This window comes from Larimichthys crocea, chromosome VI (assembly GCF_000972845.2).
Source record: "Larimichthys crocea isolate SSNF chromosome VI, L_crocea_2.0, whole genome shotgun sequence".
Taxonomy (NCBI): domain Eukaryota; kingdom Metazoa; phylum Chordata; class Actinopteri; family Sciaenidae; genus Larimichthys; species Larimichthys crocea.
In genome coordinates, this window is record NC_040016.1 from 19,944,971 (window position 1) to 19,964,235 (window position 19,265).

At 42.4% G+C, this 19,265-nt stretch overlaps 1 protein-coding gene across 10 annotated transcripts in view; it reads left to right on the plus strand.

Moving 5' to 3' along the window:
* The window catches only part of LOC104927822 (plasma membrane calcium-transporting ATPase 1), a 79,136-nt gene that overhangs the window by 16,525 nt on the left and 43,346 nt on the right, over positions 1-19,265 (plus strand). For all 10 annotated transcript variants that reach the window (XM_027279394.1, XM_019266894.2, XM_027279391.1 and 7 more), the window contains one exon: positions 17,792-18,189. In XM_027279394.1, the coding sequence (XP_027135195.1) occupies positions 17,994-18,189 (196 nt within the window). In that variant the 5' untranslated portion in view covers positions 17,792-17,993. The remainder of the gene's footprint in view (positions 1-17,791; positions 18,190-19,265) is intronic.

The following is a 19,265-nucleotide window of genomic DNA, read 5'->3' on the forward strand; positions in this document are numbered from 1 at the left end:
AGTCATCTCAGTCCTAGTCGTAGTTTCTGGTTTGTATACACGGAGTGGGTTGCATGGAATGCAGTGTTTGTGTTGGAGTGCTGGGCGTGGTTCTGTTTGGCAATGGATACTGAACAAAATCGGTACGCAGCCATTCATCATGGCCTTTATACACACACACACACAGCTCTCAGATCTGAACACACACTCTGCTGTCACGGCCAAGACACTTTACCAGGACAAAGACTAGGACAAGATGAAATCTGTCAAAACATAAAAAACATCAAACAGGAACAGAGACCTGCTGGCTCCTCTGATGTTCGGAAGGCTGAATTTATTCTCAGCTGTTCCTCTTGAGTTTCTTGAACTCTGGATGTCATCATAACTCGCTGACATCTAAGTCTGAGGATCAGAATCCGATTCAAAGGTTTGTTCATCTGATCTGCAATCGTGTGTGTGTGTGTGTGTGTGTGTTTTTTTTTTTTTTTTTTTTTTTGCCTCTCAGTACACTTAGCGTGCCTTTGGCTTCAGCTCTGAGATCATGTGCTCCACGCAACTGAAGTGGCTTTTCATTTCAAAGTTCACCAGAAAAAAACGAGCAGGAGAGGGTGGAGGACAGGCCCACGAGACCTGAGTGTGTTTTTGTGGTCCACACGACACAGTTTCATGGTCTTCATGTGACTTTTAATGTGTCATACTGTTATGTTCTGCTTTCAGAAGCATGAGGCGAGCCTGATGCTACATGTCTAAACAGAAAATCTTTCCATGAAGTCGCTGGCAGCTTCTGATTGCTTCCTCATATTTATGTGTTTGCTGTAAAAACAGGCAGTTGGGGAGGGGCGTTACACAACGAGCAGCGCGCACCAAAGGTGGTCCCATTGACTCTGACTCTGCACGGCTAACTGAGCTAACGCCGTAGATACCAGATAAGCCATCAGTCCATCAGGAAACTTTGTGGATCATATTCCTTGTCTGTCTCAGTCCAGCCGTGGACTGCGAGGCTGCTGAGCGTGCCTCCATCGCCCACTAACGTCAGATACCACTTTAGTGATTAGCCACTTTAGCAAGTCATGCTAAAGAAAGCATCTCATTGGACACAAAATTAGTATATGTCCCTGAGTGTGAGATGAGTCATGACAAGTGGTACTGATCTCCTGTGATAATTGGTGATCAGTGCCAATGCTGTACTTACTGTCCACACAGAAAAGGCTCGTCTAAGCATAATTACATGTTTCTGCATCTCTTCAAACAACTTTGTCTGTGCAGAAATGTTTTTTCTCAGTACTATTTTTAACTCCAGTTTCTAAAAGTTGTTAATAAGATGTAAAGTCAGTCGTTATCTAATGAAATGTCCATGCTCCTGCTAAAAATCTGCTCTTACAGCTACCACTGCCGTACCCATGGCTGTATACTGAACACAGAGAGACAAACATGCATCACATTCCTCCACTGTAAATGAGCCTGTCACACTCAGCTGGTCTCTGATTGGACTGTGAGATAAACCCCTCCCACCCGTCGCCATGAATAGCAGTTTGTGTTTCAGACTCCATTCTCCATCAGCCAGGAGACCCAGGAATGTTTGGTGTCACATTGTCCGACTGGTTTTCAGTCCAACAAACAGAAGACTGTGAAGCTTTTTTTCCCCCCACTCTGCTCCCGGTCACAAGATGCTCCAACAGCAGTCATCTGAGGCTGAATTATGTGCTGTGTCACTGGTGAGGACTAGAAGAGGCTGATGGGTGTCTCACTGCACAATGGAAAAGAAAATGTCCAGACAAATTTTTCTTAGTCTTTGACAGAATATTCTTCCTTCTGTCTCTCTGCTATATTTTACAAACTGGGACATTTCAAATGTAGCCAGCTGTCAGTGTGACTGACGATACCAGTGGTTGCCAAACAACAGGGGCGGCACGGTGAAGGCTGATTAAAGGGTCTGGTCACAGTCCTGTTAAATGAACCACAACATCCCCGGTTTGACTTCAGCCTTGGATCAAAATAAAAGCATAAAATGTCTACTTTTCCAACATTATGACTGAGCTGATTAACATTGAACATACGATGTGATTAATCAATCAATAACCTCCTGGCCTGAATCAGACAGATGGTGATCGATCTCATCACGTGATTAATTTACTCATAGGACGACATTGTTTACTAGATGTGAATCCTCACTGACCCCAACCCACGATTTGAGCGCACGACGATTCTCGATGCATCTCAATGAAAAAAGCTGCCGTGTGCAGTAACATAGAAAAATTAAGCCGTAAAATCAACAATCAACGTAAGTCGTCTATAATCCTCACTGCTTTGACGCAGAATCTTCGAGGTCCATATCGTGACACATCTAAGCTTAGAAAAAATGTCCACAGCTGTTTTACTGAGACTTTGCCGTGTCACGCATCTCTTCAGTTCGTTAGCCGGCTGTCTGCAGATACCAGACTGAATCAGATGAATTTGTCTGCTCTACCTGTACTAAAATTGATTTCTAAACCTGCTGCTTTATTTAAATGAAGCATCTGATACTGACAGTCTAGAGCTGTATGTGATAACCTGTGTTGCATGACAATGACAACCTTTTGAGGTGGTGCACAGCCTCAACTCTTTTACACATAAAGTCTTATAAAATATAATTTCAGCATGTTTTAAGTCTTTCTGTAGCTTTTAGTAAAGAAATCATCAGAATGTGGACAAATGTCAGTGCAGGAAAACAGTGGTTTTACTTGAAGTTTCAGACAATATTGCAAATTCATTGTATGTAGGTCACAGCAAAGTGTGTGTGTGTGTGTGTGTGTGTGTGTGTGTGTTTTCTGAATGGGTCTTACAGAAAACGGTGGATGCTCTTGTTGCGTTCACTGTAGTCGTCTGTGTTCCCCTTGACTAATGATCATCAAGTAGGGCCGATGGAGACAAGGAGTCGATGAAGAGGTTATAGAGTGTTTGCTGTCTGAATCTAACAGTCTGCACTGTAAGGATATTAAACTAAAAGATGTTTCAGTCTGCCGCGTGGGGCTGTAGCAAAATCAATCAATGAGACCGGTGGGTTCTCCATCCTCCTCCAGGACTCTCCTGAGACGGAGCTGGTTGGACCAGTGTACCGATGAATAATGGTCATCATAATGACTCCATTACTCGGATACAGACCTGACCTCTTTTACTGGCCGGTGCATTTATTTCTGTGATTGACAGGAAAATGTTGCTTTGAATATTTTTCTTAGACTGTATATGTGTTTGTGTCATCTCCCAACTGTCGGTACATCGTTATTCAGTCAAGTCTGACAGAAAACAACCAGCTGATGCTTCACTGCTTGTTAACAACAAAACTGTCACCTAAATATCATTAAGAGACAATTGTTTAGGAGAAGTGCAGGGATGGTTTTCAAAAAATGGACTCAAATTCACAATCCACTGAAGTGTCAATCCATTCAGTCCTCATTGACTCCAACCTCCAAGTAACACCAGACAAAAATACTCCTACAGTAGGCTCCGTGAGGAGTTGTGGGAAGAGAACGAAATTGTTTTTATTGATTGATTCATTGATTTTATTTCCCTGTCCACTGTAGATCTATGTGCCCCCAGTGAAGCAGAAAGCTCACAGTGAAACTGGAGGCCTTGATCCATCATTGCAGCTAATAAGACAGCAGGAGATTTGTGAGATTTACACAGCTGCCTGTGGAGATTACACCGTGTCAGACATTACACCTAGATTTAACAGTCAGACTTCAGACCAAGTTTGTCAGTTGTACACAGCAGAACTTGTTTGAGATGACCACCTCTGTTTCTGAGCTGGAGTGTTGGTCATAAGTTAAAAATTCAACCTTGCTCTTCTATGAAGGGCGTGGTCCTATAAACATGAAGTTAATGCTGCCGTTTTTCAGCAATATATATATATATATATATATATATATATACACACACACACACACACACACACACTGGTCCCTCGTTTATCGCGGGGGATACGTTATAAAAATAACCCGCAATAAACGAAATCCGCAAAGTAAGTTTTACAATTATTATACATGTTTTAAGGCCGTAAGACCTTTTTACAGGCATTTTGTACAGTACTCCCTTAGTTAATCAGGACGCAGAACACATGTGCGGTTCTCCCTTAGCCAATTTAGGACGCAGAACACAATGCATGTTCATACTGTACAGTACGCTGTAAAAAAAAGCATGCAAAATTACACAAAAAAAATCCGCAAAACAGCGAGTCAGCGAAAAGTGAACCGCGTTATAGCAACGGACGACTGTATACACACACACACACACACACACACACACACACACACACACAGATCTGCATATAAAATAAAATGTGACTTTGTCTTGCCAACTGGGCAGGTTGTCGTGATATGGTGGTATCTTGTATCTAGTATCTTTTTTTACGGATGCTGCAAACTCTGATTGACTCGCTCATTAAATATGCAGCCTTTCTGGTGTGACGTATCGCCCCTGCTCATTTTCCCTGAAAGAAAGTGTAACTACTCCTTTTAATGTTCTTAAAGACGACAGGAGGGTGCAACAAAATTAGAATGACACTGCTCACACAGGAAACCACAAACAGCAGTCAGGACATGGTGTGGTCTGAAGCTGTGTAATAGCAGCAGTTTGTATTAATACATCTTAGTGAGACTTCATCCTGTCAGTTTTTTACTTTTCTGCAGTAACACGTCTAACCTGCAGACTGTTAGCTGAAACTGGTGGGCTTTGTGTCTGTGTGTACGAGCAGTATGCCGTGAAAGGGAGGGACTGAAAAAGAGTGGTGATGGCTGGTTGTGGAACATAAAACAAAGTGGAGAGGAAGGAAAGAATCTAATTGCCGACACAACAGCTCGACATTTCCTTCTTGATAGGCAGCAAAAAAGTGGCTTTAAATCTGAGCTGCTGTGGCGGCCGCCTGCTGATTTAGAGCAGGAAGCTGCTCCCAGTGATCCCACTACAGTGGGCCTGGGTGCCTCTGATGCTTAGAGGATGTGGTCAGGCTAATACAGAGTTAACAATTCGAACGACTGAGATAAGCTGCTTCCTACAGCTGTTAAAGAATCACTACAGTTTGACCTGGGCCTGCATGTTCACATGTAAAGCAGCTCAGTAAGTCAGACAGGAGGTAACTTACATATTCATTTATTTCTTCAGGTGCTCTGTGTCCTTGTTTAAGTTCAAGCTGCTTTTATGTCGTGCAGACGCACACTGCACACAGGGATGGGCGCTGTCAAACAGTATTTAGAGACCAATAAAACTATTACCGACAACCACTGACTCCCACGAGTTCAACAATGTTAACTCAAAGTCCACGTGCTAACTTTTTCCACACAGTAGTCGAGATATTGTTCAGAGGTTACATGCAGAAGTGAAGCTACTGTGTTGGAACTGAGTCTGAATCAGTTCCAAGATAAGCACACTGAGGCAAATGAAGCTTCTGGTGGCACCTGACGCCTGTAATGTCAACATTGTTACAGATCACCTGACATGATGACTCGTGGAAACACAGATATCTTGAGCCTTGAGGCCAGTGAAGGGTGAATGAACACATGCTGTATTTACACTTTGCCATGACGCGTCTGATATCTAACATGTTGAGTGTCACCAGGAAGGGGCGTGGCCTGATGTTAACTCTGTGTTATCTTGTCAGGATGCGTGATGGCCTGTACTGTCATTTTTAGCTTCGTCTTCTTCTTCATTTACCTGTGAGGGAAAACGCCGCCATGTCCCACTCTGTGTGCTCTGCTTATCAACGAGCTGCAGACAGTCGCTGTTATCTAATGTGTTAGAGACACTCTCCATGTCACACACACACACACACACACACACACAGCACTCTGTAAATCTACTTTGTAATGTCCTTAACGGAGACACTGTTTCAGCGATTGTGATGTAAAGTAATTTCAGGCACATTTTTCACACTGAGAGTAGAACGCTCCGAATGCTGCACCACTTTTATTTCCCGTTTATTTGATCCAGGTTGAACAATGTTGACCTTGTAGAACTCTCTACAGTACAGTTGGCTTAGTGGACCAATGAAAGCTCTACAGATGAAGAGAACACGGTGAAACTCTTTCTACTGACACAACAGCACGAGTTGTAAACGTAAATGGAGAGCTAGCATGTCTCGTCATTGCATTCACTGCAGCCGAGCTTCCCTCTGTATCTGCTGCTTCTATTATTTCACCACAGCTCGATAAGAAAGCATAAAAACAATCAATATTTCCTGAACGACAGGTTTGTCCTACAACCTGTCCTACAACCGTCTACGCCTCTCCATGTTCTCTGTGGGAATGAATCCACAGGATAGGTTGCGACTTTATTCTTGTGGCAGCCCGTGTACAGATGGATTTCAGACGAGATCACTCTTCGAGAGACGGTGAATTCCTGAAATCAGTTCAGTCAGCTTCAGTTGATGTGAATATTTAAAGTGTGATGGGACAGTACCTCTCTCCTTACTGATGGTGCTTGGCTAATGTGGTTAGCTGATTCAGCTAACAACAATCACAGCTCAGTTCTCATTTTTCCTCTTTGATCTCTTCGCCAGCAGTAAATGGAGAAAAAAAAAAAAGATGAGTCATCGGAAAATCAGACTCAGACCAGGATGTTCAGTAAGAATTGATTATTACTGTGTCTGTCAGAACAGCAGCTGTGTTTGATTGAAGCCTCAAGAGGGTTTCTGTCGGTTCAGGGCTCCACCTGTCAGCGTGAAAACCAGTAGCAGCTCAGCTAGCTCCAGCCCCAGCTGCAAGGTGCTTTCACCTGGACTGTGTGAAAGCCGGGACGTCCCGCCCTCACAGCCCTGCGGAGCTCGTTAGCCGTCTGAGCTAATTGGGAGGGGCTCCACTGCACAGATGTTGACGCACTTCAAAGGAGTTTCCCTTCAAAGAGCGCACAGGTCAGAGTGGGAATAGGAGGAGGAACATGAATATATGTATGAACTCATGTTAAATAGTTGGACTATTTCATTATAGAACAGATACACCTGTAGAGAAGCAGCATTTCTTCTGTTAAAATCAATCTACATGACCAAAACTATGTGGATGCATCACAGTCTGCGTCCCACAAACTATAGATTAACTTTAATACAGTGAAGTGGCGTCTTTATTTCTGCAGTGTGTGGGTGTGTTTAGTGACGAGATTGGAACATTCATAACTGACCATCACTTATCAAATACGTCAGGCCAAGAGTCAAGAGTTGTATCTATAGAGGACTGCTGGTCTCCGCCCACACCTCCACCCTGTTTCAAAAACAAAGTTTTTTGCCAACTGTGATCCAAAACATGGCGTCTTCCTCCAACTGTGAGATCACTCTGTCAGCTACTCCGACCCATGAGCGTCTGTGCTGCCCGTCTTCAGTGAGTCATTCCAGTGTGTGTACAGTGTATATACAGTGTGTTTACTGTTGAACGTGAACACACACACTCTCTCTTAGTTAACTTGCAGATTTATTACACGCCGTCTGTCATAGTACATGTGGAGGAATTCATCTCAAGTCCAGCAGACTCATCATTTTATCAGCTTACACAGAAAAATGTCCTCACATGTAGAAAAGGATTAGATGGGTTACAGTGTGTACAGGTGTTTTGGCCTAATGTTCCCAGGTCTTTTAAAAGTTGTGGTGTTGCAAACTTCAGCAGCATTTACAGTAAACAGGGTCCTCTTGTGGTGAGGCGAGACCGGCAAACACCTGAGACCTGCTGACTCTGCTGCTCGTCAATAAAACACTGAGCATGACACAGCATTTTAATAATTGTGACAATCAGTTGTTCATGTGAGCTGTTTTCTGGTTGGGAGGGGTTTATTTTGTCATTGATTATTTTGCCGAGACAAAATAATCAATGTTAAGTTCCAGCTTCATGTTAATAGCTTTCCACCTGCGAACATGTAGGGTGCTTTTATTCTGACAAAGTACAAAGGCACACAGGAAGCACAGTTCAGTGAGATTTCGGCACAGCGGGACAGGAAGTTAAGACGGCACATGCTAATGGGGTACAGCTGAAAGTTTTTGGGCGGATCTCTGCTCATCTGCGTGCACCAGACCGTGACCATGATGTGAAGATTCTACAGGAAATTCAGTGTGTTAAGTTAGCAGAGCTTCATTAGTGACGCTTTTCTTCAGTAATAACAGGTACAATCATCTTTGATTCAGTGCTTTAAGCTGCTCACAGCGTGGCTCAGAGGACTACCTGATGGACAATATTGTTTCATGAAAATCTCAAACATTAAAGGGACAGTGCTCTAAATTTTTCAGCCCTGCTGTGGGTTTTGATTTTTGCAGCATGTTTTTCTTTATCTGCTCCAACAATGGAGGCTTTTATCTAACTGCTCCTCATACACATTCACACCTGGGGACTGACCAGTGCCACCAGTGTCTGATGTGTCCCCACACAGGCACACACAAGCTGCTCCAAGTCTGTTTCAGTGTATTTGTTATGATCGGTTTGGATCAGGACTCTGTGGTGATGAATAGGCTGAGCTTCAGGCTGTAAACAGGATTATTGAATCTCTGGACGCCCTCCAGATGTTGCTGCTTTGTTTGGTTCAGATCTCTCCTCCCTGGTGCCTTCTTCTATGAAGGACACGTCCTCTGTGCCGCCGTCTCCTGTGTGCCTCTGAGTTTAGACTTCTGCCTCTGTGCCCTCACCCTGTCAGCTTGCTTCACGGCAGGGAATCATTGTCGACAGGCCCTCACATGCCGACACTATTCTACATCCATTGTCTGTGTAGGCTGATGCGCTCTCAAATTTGTTGGTGTGTTCAGTCTGTGTGGTCTTGAAGTTTGGGCTACATGTGGACGGTCCATGCAGACCTTCGCCGACATTGGCAGATGACTACATTCACTTCACACGAGCGTAGCTCGCTGTAGTTTGATGGAAAAACTGAAGAGAGAGGGCAGCTCAGCCTAATCTCAGAGCACACACACAGTAGTACAATAGACCGGGGGGCCTCAGGTTGTCTAAACTGTCCTCTTATCCAACTGGGCCGCCAGGAATCCCAGGAATGAGATTTCTACATGAAACCAAAGACTCTGTGTGTTTTCACACACAGTCCACTGGACAGATCTGTCTCTACACACCGTCTACACATCAATATGTGACCGCCGATCACATGGCTCTATACAGAGAATGATAATGTGTCCGTGTCAGTACAATCTTTATCTGTCCCTCCCAATATGATGTGTGTTGTTGTGAGATTAAACTGATCATTGTAGTTTATAATCCAGTTAAAGGCCCAAGATCAAACCTTGTGTTTGTACATGTAAATCTATGTGTACACATCTCGTGCTGGAGTGGAGGCACATGTACAAGTCTTTGTATGTGTTTGCAGATCTCAGGTGGAGAGTGATGTTATTTTCATACAGCTGCATGCGATCGACCTTCATCACAGTAACACAAAGCGTGAGAGTGTTTGAAACACTGATCGTTAAGACACCAGTTTAACCTTGAACAATGACAGCAGCTCGGCAGTTTTCAGTCAGCCTGGCTCTGGTACTGTTCAGGCTCTCAAACGGGCAGGAAGCAGATAGGAGCTGCTGTCATTGATGGATTTATCATCAAGACGAGCTGGAGCCTCCTCTGCGAGCGTGTGGGAGATTGATATTCAAGTAAAGCTAAAGAGCCTAAACATTGAAAATGCATTCAAACCCACCCGCACCCATTTTTCATTGTTAGGTAGCCAAGATCACTCCTACTGTATCCAGCACAGATGTGCATGCTATCATAACAGATATTGATTACTGCTGTAATGCACTGCTCTCTCTCTGACTGACCGTGACAGCAAGAGGTGATGAAAACCAGTTCATACTGGTATTTAATATAATCAACCATTTATCGATTCAGGTCCATATTTTCACAGCTTAGTGAAAAATGATTCAAATTCTATGTATTGTAGTATAACTATGCACAGCGACCTCCCTCTACTGGTTCAAACATGACTAATGCAATTGAATTCTGCTATTGGCCGTCCCCATGCTCTGCCGTAGGTGAGCTGCTACCTTAGCTAACGTTATAACACTTGTGCTGTGAGTGACTCTGTTACTTCTCGCGTCTGTTAGCTCTGCCGCTATGAGCCGCTAACCCTCAACTAATGTCCGCAAACTTTTTTTGAGCGACGCTTTGACAGACGCTGGTCAATCGACTTCCTGCAGTGACTGTCCTCATTCTTAAAACTTGCTGGCAGAGAGCGAGCAGGCAGAATGTGTGGGTTCACTCATACTTTAATAAATAATGTTTAAATTTTGTTCACAAAACTGCCACTGCAAATTTGGGAGGTCGATATTTTGCAATCCAAGATGAATCCTCTTTGCTGTGATCCCTCTTCGTGTCATAGCCTGTGTAAACATTAAACTGGTTTCTGCTTGTGCATGTTTGAAAACTTCTCCATCATTTTCAATAAAGTTCAGTTTGGTGTGAACATTAAATTACTACAGAGACAAACAGGAAACTGGCAGCAGATCTCCACCTGTACGATTTCCTGTGATGAGTCATGTACCCAGTTTGTGTGTGTGTTTGTGCAGAGGTTGTGTGCGTGTTTGTGCAGAGGTCATTTGTGTGTGCAGAGTGGTAAGATGATCTCCTGTAATGGTTAATACTGTGTCACCATCTGGGTACACCGTCACAAACTGAGCTGAAACAAACAGCAGTGTGTTCGTGTCAGGGTAAATATCCTGGAGATGATTCCTGGATTCGCTTGGATTTATGTTCCGTGTGTGTGTGTGTGTGTGTGTGTAACGCTCCACAGTGAGTCCAGACCTCTGCCTCGTCTCTCTGCAGTGTGGGGATTTCCTTTTCCCCCTCTGGTCACATGACTGCAGATATGGGTGTGGTCTCCTGCATTCTTGGCCTCTCTTTTCTCTCTCGCTCTCTTGTTACTCTGTCTGGCATGCTGCGACACTCTCTCTTACACACACACACACACACACACACACACACACACACGTCGTTGTCTAGACCAAACACACACCGGCTCAGCGTCGGCTGTTTGACGTGCTCAGCCTGTAGAAATGTCTCTGTAAAGCCGCTGTGACATGATACAGTGGGATTTTATATGTGCCTGTGATCTGTTGCTGGGTGCAAGAAGAAGAAAGAGAAAAAAAGTTCCTCTCTGTGTGGAAGGTGTGGCCAGCAGCGAGTTTGTGTGTGTGTGTGTGTGTGTGTGTGTGTGTGGAGGAGGGTGGTGCAGGCTGCTGGTTTAGTATGCAGAGCAGGTGTGTCTGCAGAGGCAGAGAGAAGGAAGAGGAAGGAGGATAAGAGCAGCTGAACAGAGGGATGGTCTGATTGAATGAAATGAACAGATAGAGGAACTGAAACTAATCCTTGTGTGTGTGTGTGTGTGTGTGTGTGTGTGTGTGTGTGTGTGTGTGTGTGTGTGTGTGACAGTTTGTCAGCTCAAATATGATATAATATAAACTGTGTTTAGAAAAGTGATAAAGTTGCTGCCTGACTGTTAACCGATCTGAGGCCGACACTTAAAACTGTGACGTTCTCCAGTGTCCGAAGAGAGAGGGTGGGACTGACCTCATTCAGGGAATGTTGTTGGTTCATACCTGCATGGAGCAGAGCAGGAGGGTCGTTGATTAGCTGCAGTGAGTGTGAAGACGGTGACAAAGATGAATGAGTGTGAAGGGTTTGATAAGAAGCTTTATGATTTACAATGCTGTTGTTATCACACGAGCCATGCTAGCTAATGCAGGATACGTTTCCTGTCTCGAGCTGCTAATGGCCACACCACAAGAGAAGATTCCCACGGACAAACTGAGATCCAACAGTTTGTTTAGTTTAACTATTGAAATATTAATAACAACTGATTGATACAGTTGCAAGAACCTCAGAGGATGCCAAAGCATGTAACAAAAACAAATAACACCAAATAATGAAGGTGGCCTCGCCCTGAGGCACCAAATAATGTAGTGTTAACACACAAGTAAAATGATGGCACTCAGATTTGGTCTGATCAGAAATGATCATCAAATTCACCTCAAGGAAAGAAGAAAAATTAATGAAATAAATGCAGCCATTAACAAATGCGGTGAATACCGTGATGACAATAAATGACTGAATGACTCCAGTGTGTAGCAGATAAAGCAGTGAGTAATGGTAAGATGTATTAAGAAACACAGGAGACCGCTAAGTGGAGGCATTAACCAGTGAAATCATCTTAATGCACAGTGCAGCAGCTGAGAGGTTGATGGGAAGCATGAGTGAAATACTTTAAGCAATTACATATTATTACAAGATTGATGGCAGATCCTACGTATGACCCAGCATTTCTTAATTCTGCTGAGCGTCCTAAAGCGTTAATATTATTATCACAGGAGAAGTGTCACCTGTTTTGAAGTCACCATATTTACTACACAAGGACAGAGCAAGTCATGAATGACATTTCATGTACATGTGTAGCATGTCAGCCTTCTGTTTTAATGTAAATCTGATCTCCTAAAGGTAATAACACGGTGGATGTGATGTCAGCATGAGTCATTCTGCTTCCTGGGTTTGTTTAGTTTTACCAATCTAATCCTAAAGTGCCACAACACAAACGTCCTCACCAAGATTGATTATCACATAAATTTGAGGTGTTCCTATCTACTGTGAATCAACAAAACAATAGAAACCAAATCTCTCGCTCTCTTCCTCGACGTTTCCACCAGCCTCTGCTCCATGGCGGGGTTTTGTGCTATAAATACATTCATATGAGAATATGGAAGGAAAATCCAATGACAATGAACATTTCTGACACGAGTCATAAACACGGAAATCTTTCCATCTCTGCGTGATAGGAACACAGCATGAGGCAGGATGCTTGTGGGGTTTGTTTTATAACAAACTGAAATGTTTAAATGGCACAAATAATATCAAAGAATTTCCGCATGAATTTGAAATCCTGCGTAAAAAGAAAAGCAATAAAATATGTCTGCAGAGCGTCCCCAGATCATCACCAGGTCCAGTTTTCCCCACACACACACACACACACACACACACACACACACGCACAGGCTTATTGTATCTCACATACACACACATATAAGCTGAGTGGCTGGCAACATGCTGGCTGCAGCTTAATTTCATCTGGAGTCAATAACAAACAGATAAGATGGACAAAGAACAGACACACTGGCTCTCTCACACACACAGAAACACACTCTGAAACTCTCTGTCTATAAATAGGGACAGCTGAAGTCCTGACATCACTTCCTGTCAAGCTTCTGTAACTCAATAGAGTCTGATCGAGGCGTTCTTTCTTTGGTCTTTGTTGAAAAATTTAACTTCACACTTCAGTTCATGGATTAAACAGAGCTACTACTAAATCAGCCTGCTAGACCTTAGTCAAGTGTAAATTGGTTGCTAGGAAACACCAATCAAAAGCAATCATGTAAACAGGAAGTCACCGCCTCATGAGCTGTAATTGTTGTAGGATACAACCAGACATTTTTAAGAGCAGGCATGAGCTTGTTTGTTAATGTGCAATCGTGCAAATAGAGTATTCAGAGTAATTCTGTCGATAGTGGTTTATAGTCAGAAGTTAGTGGGACATGTGTTTTGTACTTTAAGGTTTGTTGTGTTGTTTTTGTCAGTAGGGATAATAATCAATAATCTTTACTGAAAAGTGGTTTGCAACTTTTAGAGATGTGTGAATGTCCGCTTTGTAAACTCCGCGATGGTCCAGTCAGACCTGCAGTTTGACTAAAAATGAGTTTAGACAGTTTAAAATCTGATTCTTTCAAATTCTCTGACAATCAAACGATTTTGATTTCTTTTCTGTGTTAATAGAAACAGAAAATAGCACACACTGTCTTATTGTCAATGCTTCAGTCCTCAGATTCTTGTCAGATTCATGATTTAATGGGATATGGATGTGTACAGTGCATTATGGGAAGTCCTCTGGCAGTCCAAGCAGGAAGCATTGTCATAACACCACCATCAACTTCAGCTATGTGGTTTCTCCAGCAGACCTGTGAATCACTCGACTTGAGTTCAGGTGTTTGGACGCAGGTTGCCTCTGACAGGAACGGAGTTTAGTGATTGAAGTGGTTAGACACAAAGCAGTGGAAGTGTCTTCAGCATGAGATCACGTCTTTCTCCAACACTCGTCTCTCTGTGCGTATTGTCTCATGCCTTTACAAATCCTCTGAATAGATGTCTACTGCTAGGTGTCAGGCAAAGTGCGAAGTAACTGTGGCAGAGCTAGTGGGATGTGTGTGTGTGTTATCAGTGTGAGTGTGTGTAGATATTATTCTGCGTTAATCAAACACATGCTTGTTAAAGCATAACAGCTACACACTCAGTCACATGGCAGGCAGGAAAAGGTGAGTATAAGTTGTGTATTCTGTGTGTGTCAGCAGGTGTGTCATTAAGGTAAAGTTAGGAATGCTAACCTTTGGACTGCAGTGGGTGCGGTGGCGTTGTTCATAAGCAACAGAGGATCATGTTTGTGAAGCCCCACCCAAAATCCAGTTGATTTCCATCGTTCTTTCTTTCTTAATCTTCCCAAGTTTACTTCTATCTTACTCCAACCCTCAGCATTTTAAAATCTTTCTCTCAAATTTTATGAGATTCAGACTATTCTGATTTATTTTCTGTGTTAATGGAAACAGAAAATCCTGCACATGCTTTATGCTTCCACAGTCATAATTTATGATCCAGCCTACCAGTCTATAAGTCAGGCGTACCAGAGTGGGTTAAGGAGTTAAAAGGCACAACACTGGAGCTAATAGAAATGGACTGTGGTACAGTTATGTGGTGCTCTCACAAGCCACTAGCACCACTTGCTCAGCCGCACACCATCTCCACGTTACTACTGACAAATACCACAGCCAGAGTTAAAGCTGACCCGTGAGGAATGATGTCATGTTATGTCATGTCATGTCATGACAGTCATATAAAATGCACGCCCTCCCATTGTTGCAACCACAAACTAGCCATGCTTCAGTGGACAAGTCGAGAAGTTAGTATAACGAGCAATAGCTCATCAGTTCTGTTGGTGTGACTGACGCATTTCCTCTTTCCTTTTTATTCAGACCCCAGTGATTCAGTGTTTTCTTTAATCAAAGTACTTGAATGGACTCTTTGTTAATCAGTTATAGAGTGTGGAAAAAAGTGAAAAGCGAAACAATTTTAATAATAAAAAAAAATGAAGCGGAGCAGTATTTATTTTACCCGATGCGACTGATAAAATGACTGCTCTAGAAACTTCATATATGATTATTATTATTATTGACACCGAACTATTATTATTTCCATTAATGATAAGAACACACTAACCAATTCTGTTGCTTTAATATGCATCCTTCGTGTAGAATTACGTACCTATTTCTTCTAATGGACTACTTGTATGTTTCCTCTTCTTAATGCCTGTACAATTAAGTAATCTCGTCACCTATAATTAACACATTTCATCACAATGACATCGCCAACTATTTGTGTGATAATGTGTATTAACCATTGATGTGGCGAGGTCTGCGGTCAGTTTATTTCATTTTATTTATCCGTTTTCTTGTTATAATGATGACTGGATTTCTGGTCAATGAACAGACTGATAATTACTGAACACAGAGAGCGGGCATTTGTCCTGATTTATTCAAAGTAACACACACACACACACACACACACACACACACACACACACAAACATAGAGAGTTCTGCAACCTGATACAAGGAAAATAAATAAATGAGACAAATAATGGAGGTGAATATAGGTCAACAGACAGACTAAACAGAAACTAGGTTCCTTGTGGCATTTTTATTTATTTATTTTACATTTTCATATTTTCTGAATATTTCAACAGCACAACACTGATTTCATTCCTTAGATGCGGTGGGAACAAACAGACATGTGCTTAAGCAACGTTTAGTCCCTGAGTTTATATCTTGTCTATTGAGTTTGTTTAATTAAATTAATAGTTAATGAGTCCAGACTTGACTTTCTGATTTGGTTTTGGGGGTTTACAGAAAACCCTCTGACAGACACCAGCAGAGGCTCTCAGTGATGGTCTCGTATGTTTTAGTGCCCAAGGTTAAATCTCATTCAGTCTCTCTGATGAATAAATCGGGCTGTTTAGAAATGCAATTAATTTGCATTTACATGTCCAAAGACGGGGAAAAAAATGGTCTGAGGATGCAAAACAAACAATAAAATAATATTAATGGATTTTATTTTATTTGTGAATTTACACTCTCCATCATGCAAGCAGGAAGTGTAGAGTTCTATGTGGTAGGAGTAATTTGAGACATTACTGTCCCATTAATGTTTTCCAAAGACGATATTAGGTAACTCACAGTCTGAGCTCTTTGAGCCTGGGACAGATATGTGGACGTAAAAACTAAAGGAGAACAGTCAGCTTCGACTCCCAGGGTGCCTTTTGGCTGATGGGTATTGTAGTATTTAAGGGTCTGCTAAACTTATAAAAGAAATCACCAAAAACTCAGCTGCGTGAAGATAGTCAAGGCAGGGCTGCTGTATTGTGCCTCTCATACTAAAAATAAAATTAAAAAACACTTCCTTCTTCATATCATTAAAGTGACACCACTCACATTTGACACTTTCCGTAAAAACATACTGTCATGTCAGAACAAAGGAACATTTACAGGAGGTCACTTGTGTTTGAATGACAGTATCAGTACTGTGACTGCTTAAAGAGGGCGGCCATTTTAAAAAGGATCCACTGATGCCGGTGACTCCCTGCACTGCATTTCTGCACCTCTAACCACAAGCCTCCGTTCAGGACAACCCTGACTTCAGCATTAACAGCAGTGCTTCTCCTGTGTGTGCGTGTGTGTGTGTCCATGACAGAGCACTAAACAGGGAAACATGGAGGACACACTTTGATGTGCACTTACATAATCTGTGTTGATCGGCTGGAAAGCCACACTTTGGCCACACACACACACACACAGACACACACACACACACAGACTCACACGCTTACACACTGACCCAGTAGAGTTCTCCCTTTCAGTGGTGTATTGTCCTCTGCCTGGTGTTGATTGGCTCTCAGAGCTGCGGTGTATTCAGTCCTGAACTGTGGTTCTTCATCCGCAGCACAAAAGAATCCAGCTTCCTTGTTACTCATTTATTTTTACAGTACCTTTGTCTCGATGCGAGCAGATTATCTTTTTTCTGGTGTGTTAGTTCAGTGTTTGCCAGGACAGCTTTCGCAGTTTCACGGTTGTTTCTAGTAAAGCATTCAAAGGCCAACTCCTGTCTTCAACTGTGTCTAGCTCACTGCAAAGCTGCGAAAGAGGAAGAGTGAGGATTTATAGATCTAATCAGTTGTACAATATGCTGAACTGTCAGGCAGGTTTTTATTAATATCTACTGCTCCTTCTTATTTTACACCTTTTGATCTGAGTGTTAATGAGTGTTAAACGAAGGTTTATTTATTTTTCAAATTGAATTAAACAGTAAAAAAAGACAACAAAACAAAAAAAAAGACAAAAACAAAATTAAATTCTGGTCATGTGCCTTAGTTTGATGTTGAATGAAATCAAACTATAAATCAATATATAAAAAAAATATTCTGTTATTTCTAGACAGACAGTTCAGGGAGTGCAGATATTTACCAACCAATTACATGTCTCGTAGGAGCAGCATGAAGCAATAATCAGTTTACATCTTAACGACCTCCGTTATTCAGCAGACTCCTTTAATAATCTGAGATATGAAACTCTCCTCGAATTGGCGCAATTAGTTTCTGTGCTATTAATTAGTAAAAATAAAACAGTTCTGGACTGATCTGTCTGCTTATGATGTTTAAGGGCCGTGTGTCCGGGCAGTTTTGTGTCTAGATCTAGTTTGTAAATATCTGTTTTCCTGTTTCTGTTTCCTCTGCAGAAGCAAGAACATGTTTCCGTGAGGAGCATGCACATCCGGGTCTGGAATTAACTTCAAAACCTTCAAAATCTTCTATCTTGAGACCTACACACTACCTACAAACCCTCTGATCTCACTACGCAGTTCAACGTTTAGATCAGTTTGACAAAGACACTCGAGGAACAACAATAACAGTAACAACACTGCTGTGAAGAGGACCAACATGGCCAACAACACGGCAGACCACCCTCCGGGGAATTCGGTTGCAGAGGGCAACCATGACGGGGACTTTGGGGTGAGCGTGGAAGATCTAAGGGGCCTGATGGAGCTGCGGAGCGCCGAGGCTGTCGGCAAGATACAAGACACGTATGGAGATGTGCAGGGCCTCTGCCGCCGCCTGAAAACATCACCTATAGAAGGTAAGAACATGTCCAACACATGTCCAAAATGTGTCAAACTATCGCTTTGTCAAGCTCTCAATATTTTGTCCATGAAGTCTGAGATGACTGATGAAGGTTATTACCCAAAACATATTCCATAATAGCACAATAACTATTTTAGTAGTGGATTTATTATTCACAGTTGTTGTTAGTTTGGTAGCAACTGTTCAATGGCCAAGTACGGCACACCACGGGCTGCAAATCACTGCTTTAAATGGAACTCAATATCAAAATAGATGGTTTGAATCATCAGTCAGAGAGTCTGCAGTTTGAATCTCATTCAGTCAAATCATCGGCTAGGTTGATATACCGGGTCCTACAAACCAAGTCCAAGTTTCCTTGTCAGTTGGTTCATTAAATCTGTTTGATAATTTGGACTACTAATAAATTCCATTCAAACGGTTGAAGGTCTTTCCAGTTGTGTCCGGATGTTCCAAACTAATTTGAATTTGAGTCTGGCAGTGCCTCCTCAAGTTTGGCCCAACAGCAAGTTATTCACCATGCTTAATTGTACACAGTATCGTTTACAAAGCAAGACCATGGCTGCACTGCCAGGTGATGGAAAAGGAAAGCAAAGCAGATGATGATGATTGAACGAGTCATCTAACTATTAAAATTCAGATAAGATTCTGATTTGATTACAACACACAGAAATTCACACATATCAGGAGGCGTGTGAGCCATTAAACATTAATGATGATTCTCACAAACAAACAAACAAACAAACAAACAAACAATGTTTCTGGTAAAAGACTGACACGCTCTTTATACTGTGATGATAGATCATCAGTTTGGATTTCAGTCAGAGCTTCATGTGAGGCCAGAAAATGGCCGACATGCTGCTGTTTGTTTTTTCTCTCTCCCTCTCTCATCTTTTGATCCGTGTGTGTGTGTGTGTGTGTGTGTGTGTGTGTGTGTGTGACCATCGGTCCATTCCAGGATTGAAATTAGTTCCAGCCCGTTCCCCTAATGGCTCCATAGATCATTGCTCTGTTCCATTTAGTAATCAGAGGACAGCTGTAGTGGCGTCCTCAACGCAAGAAATTACTCACTTT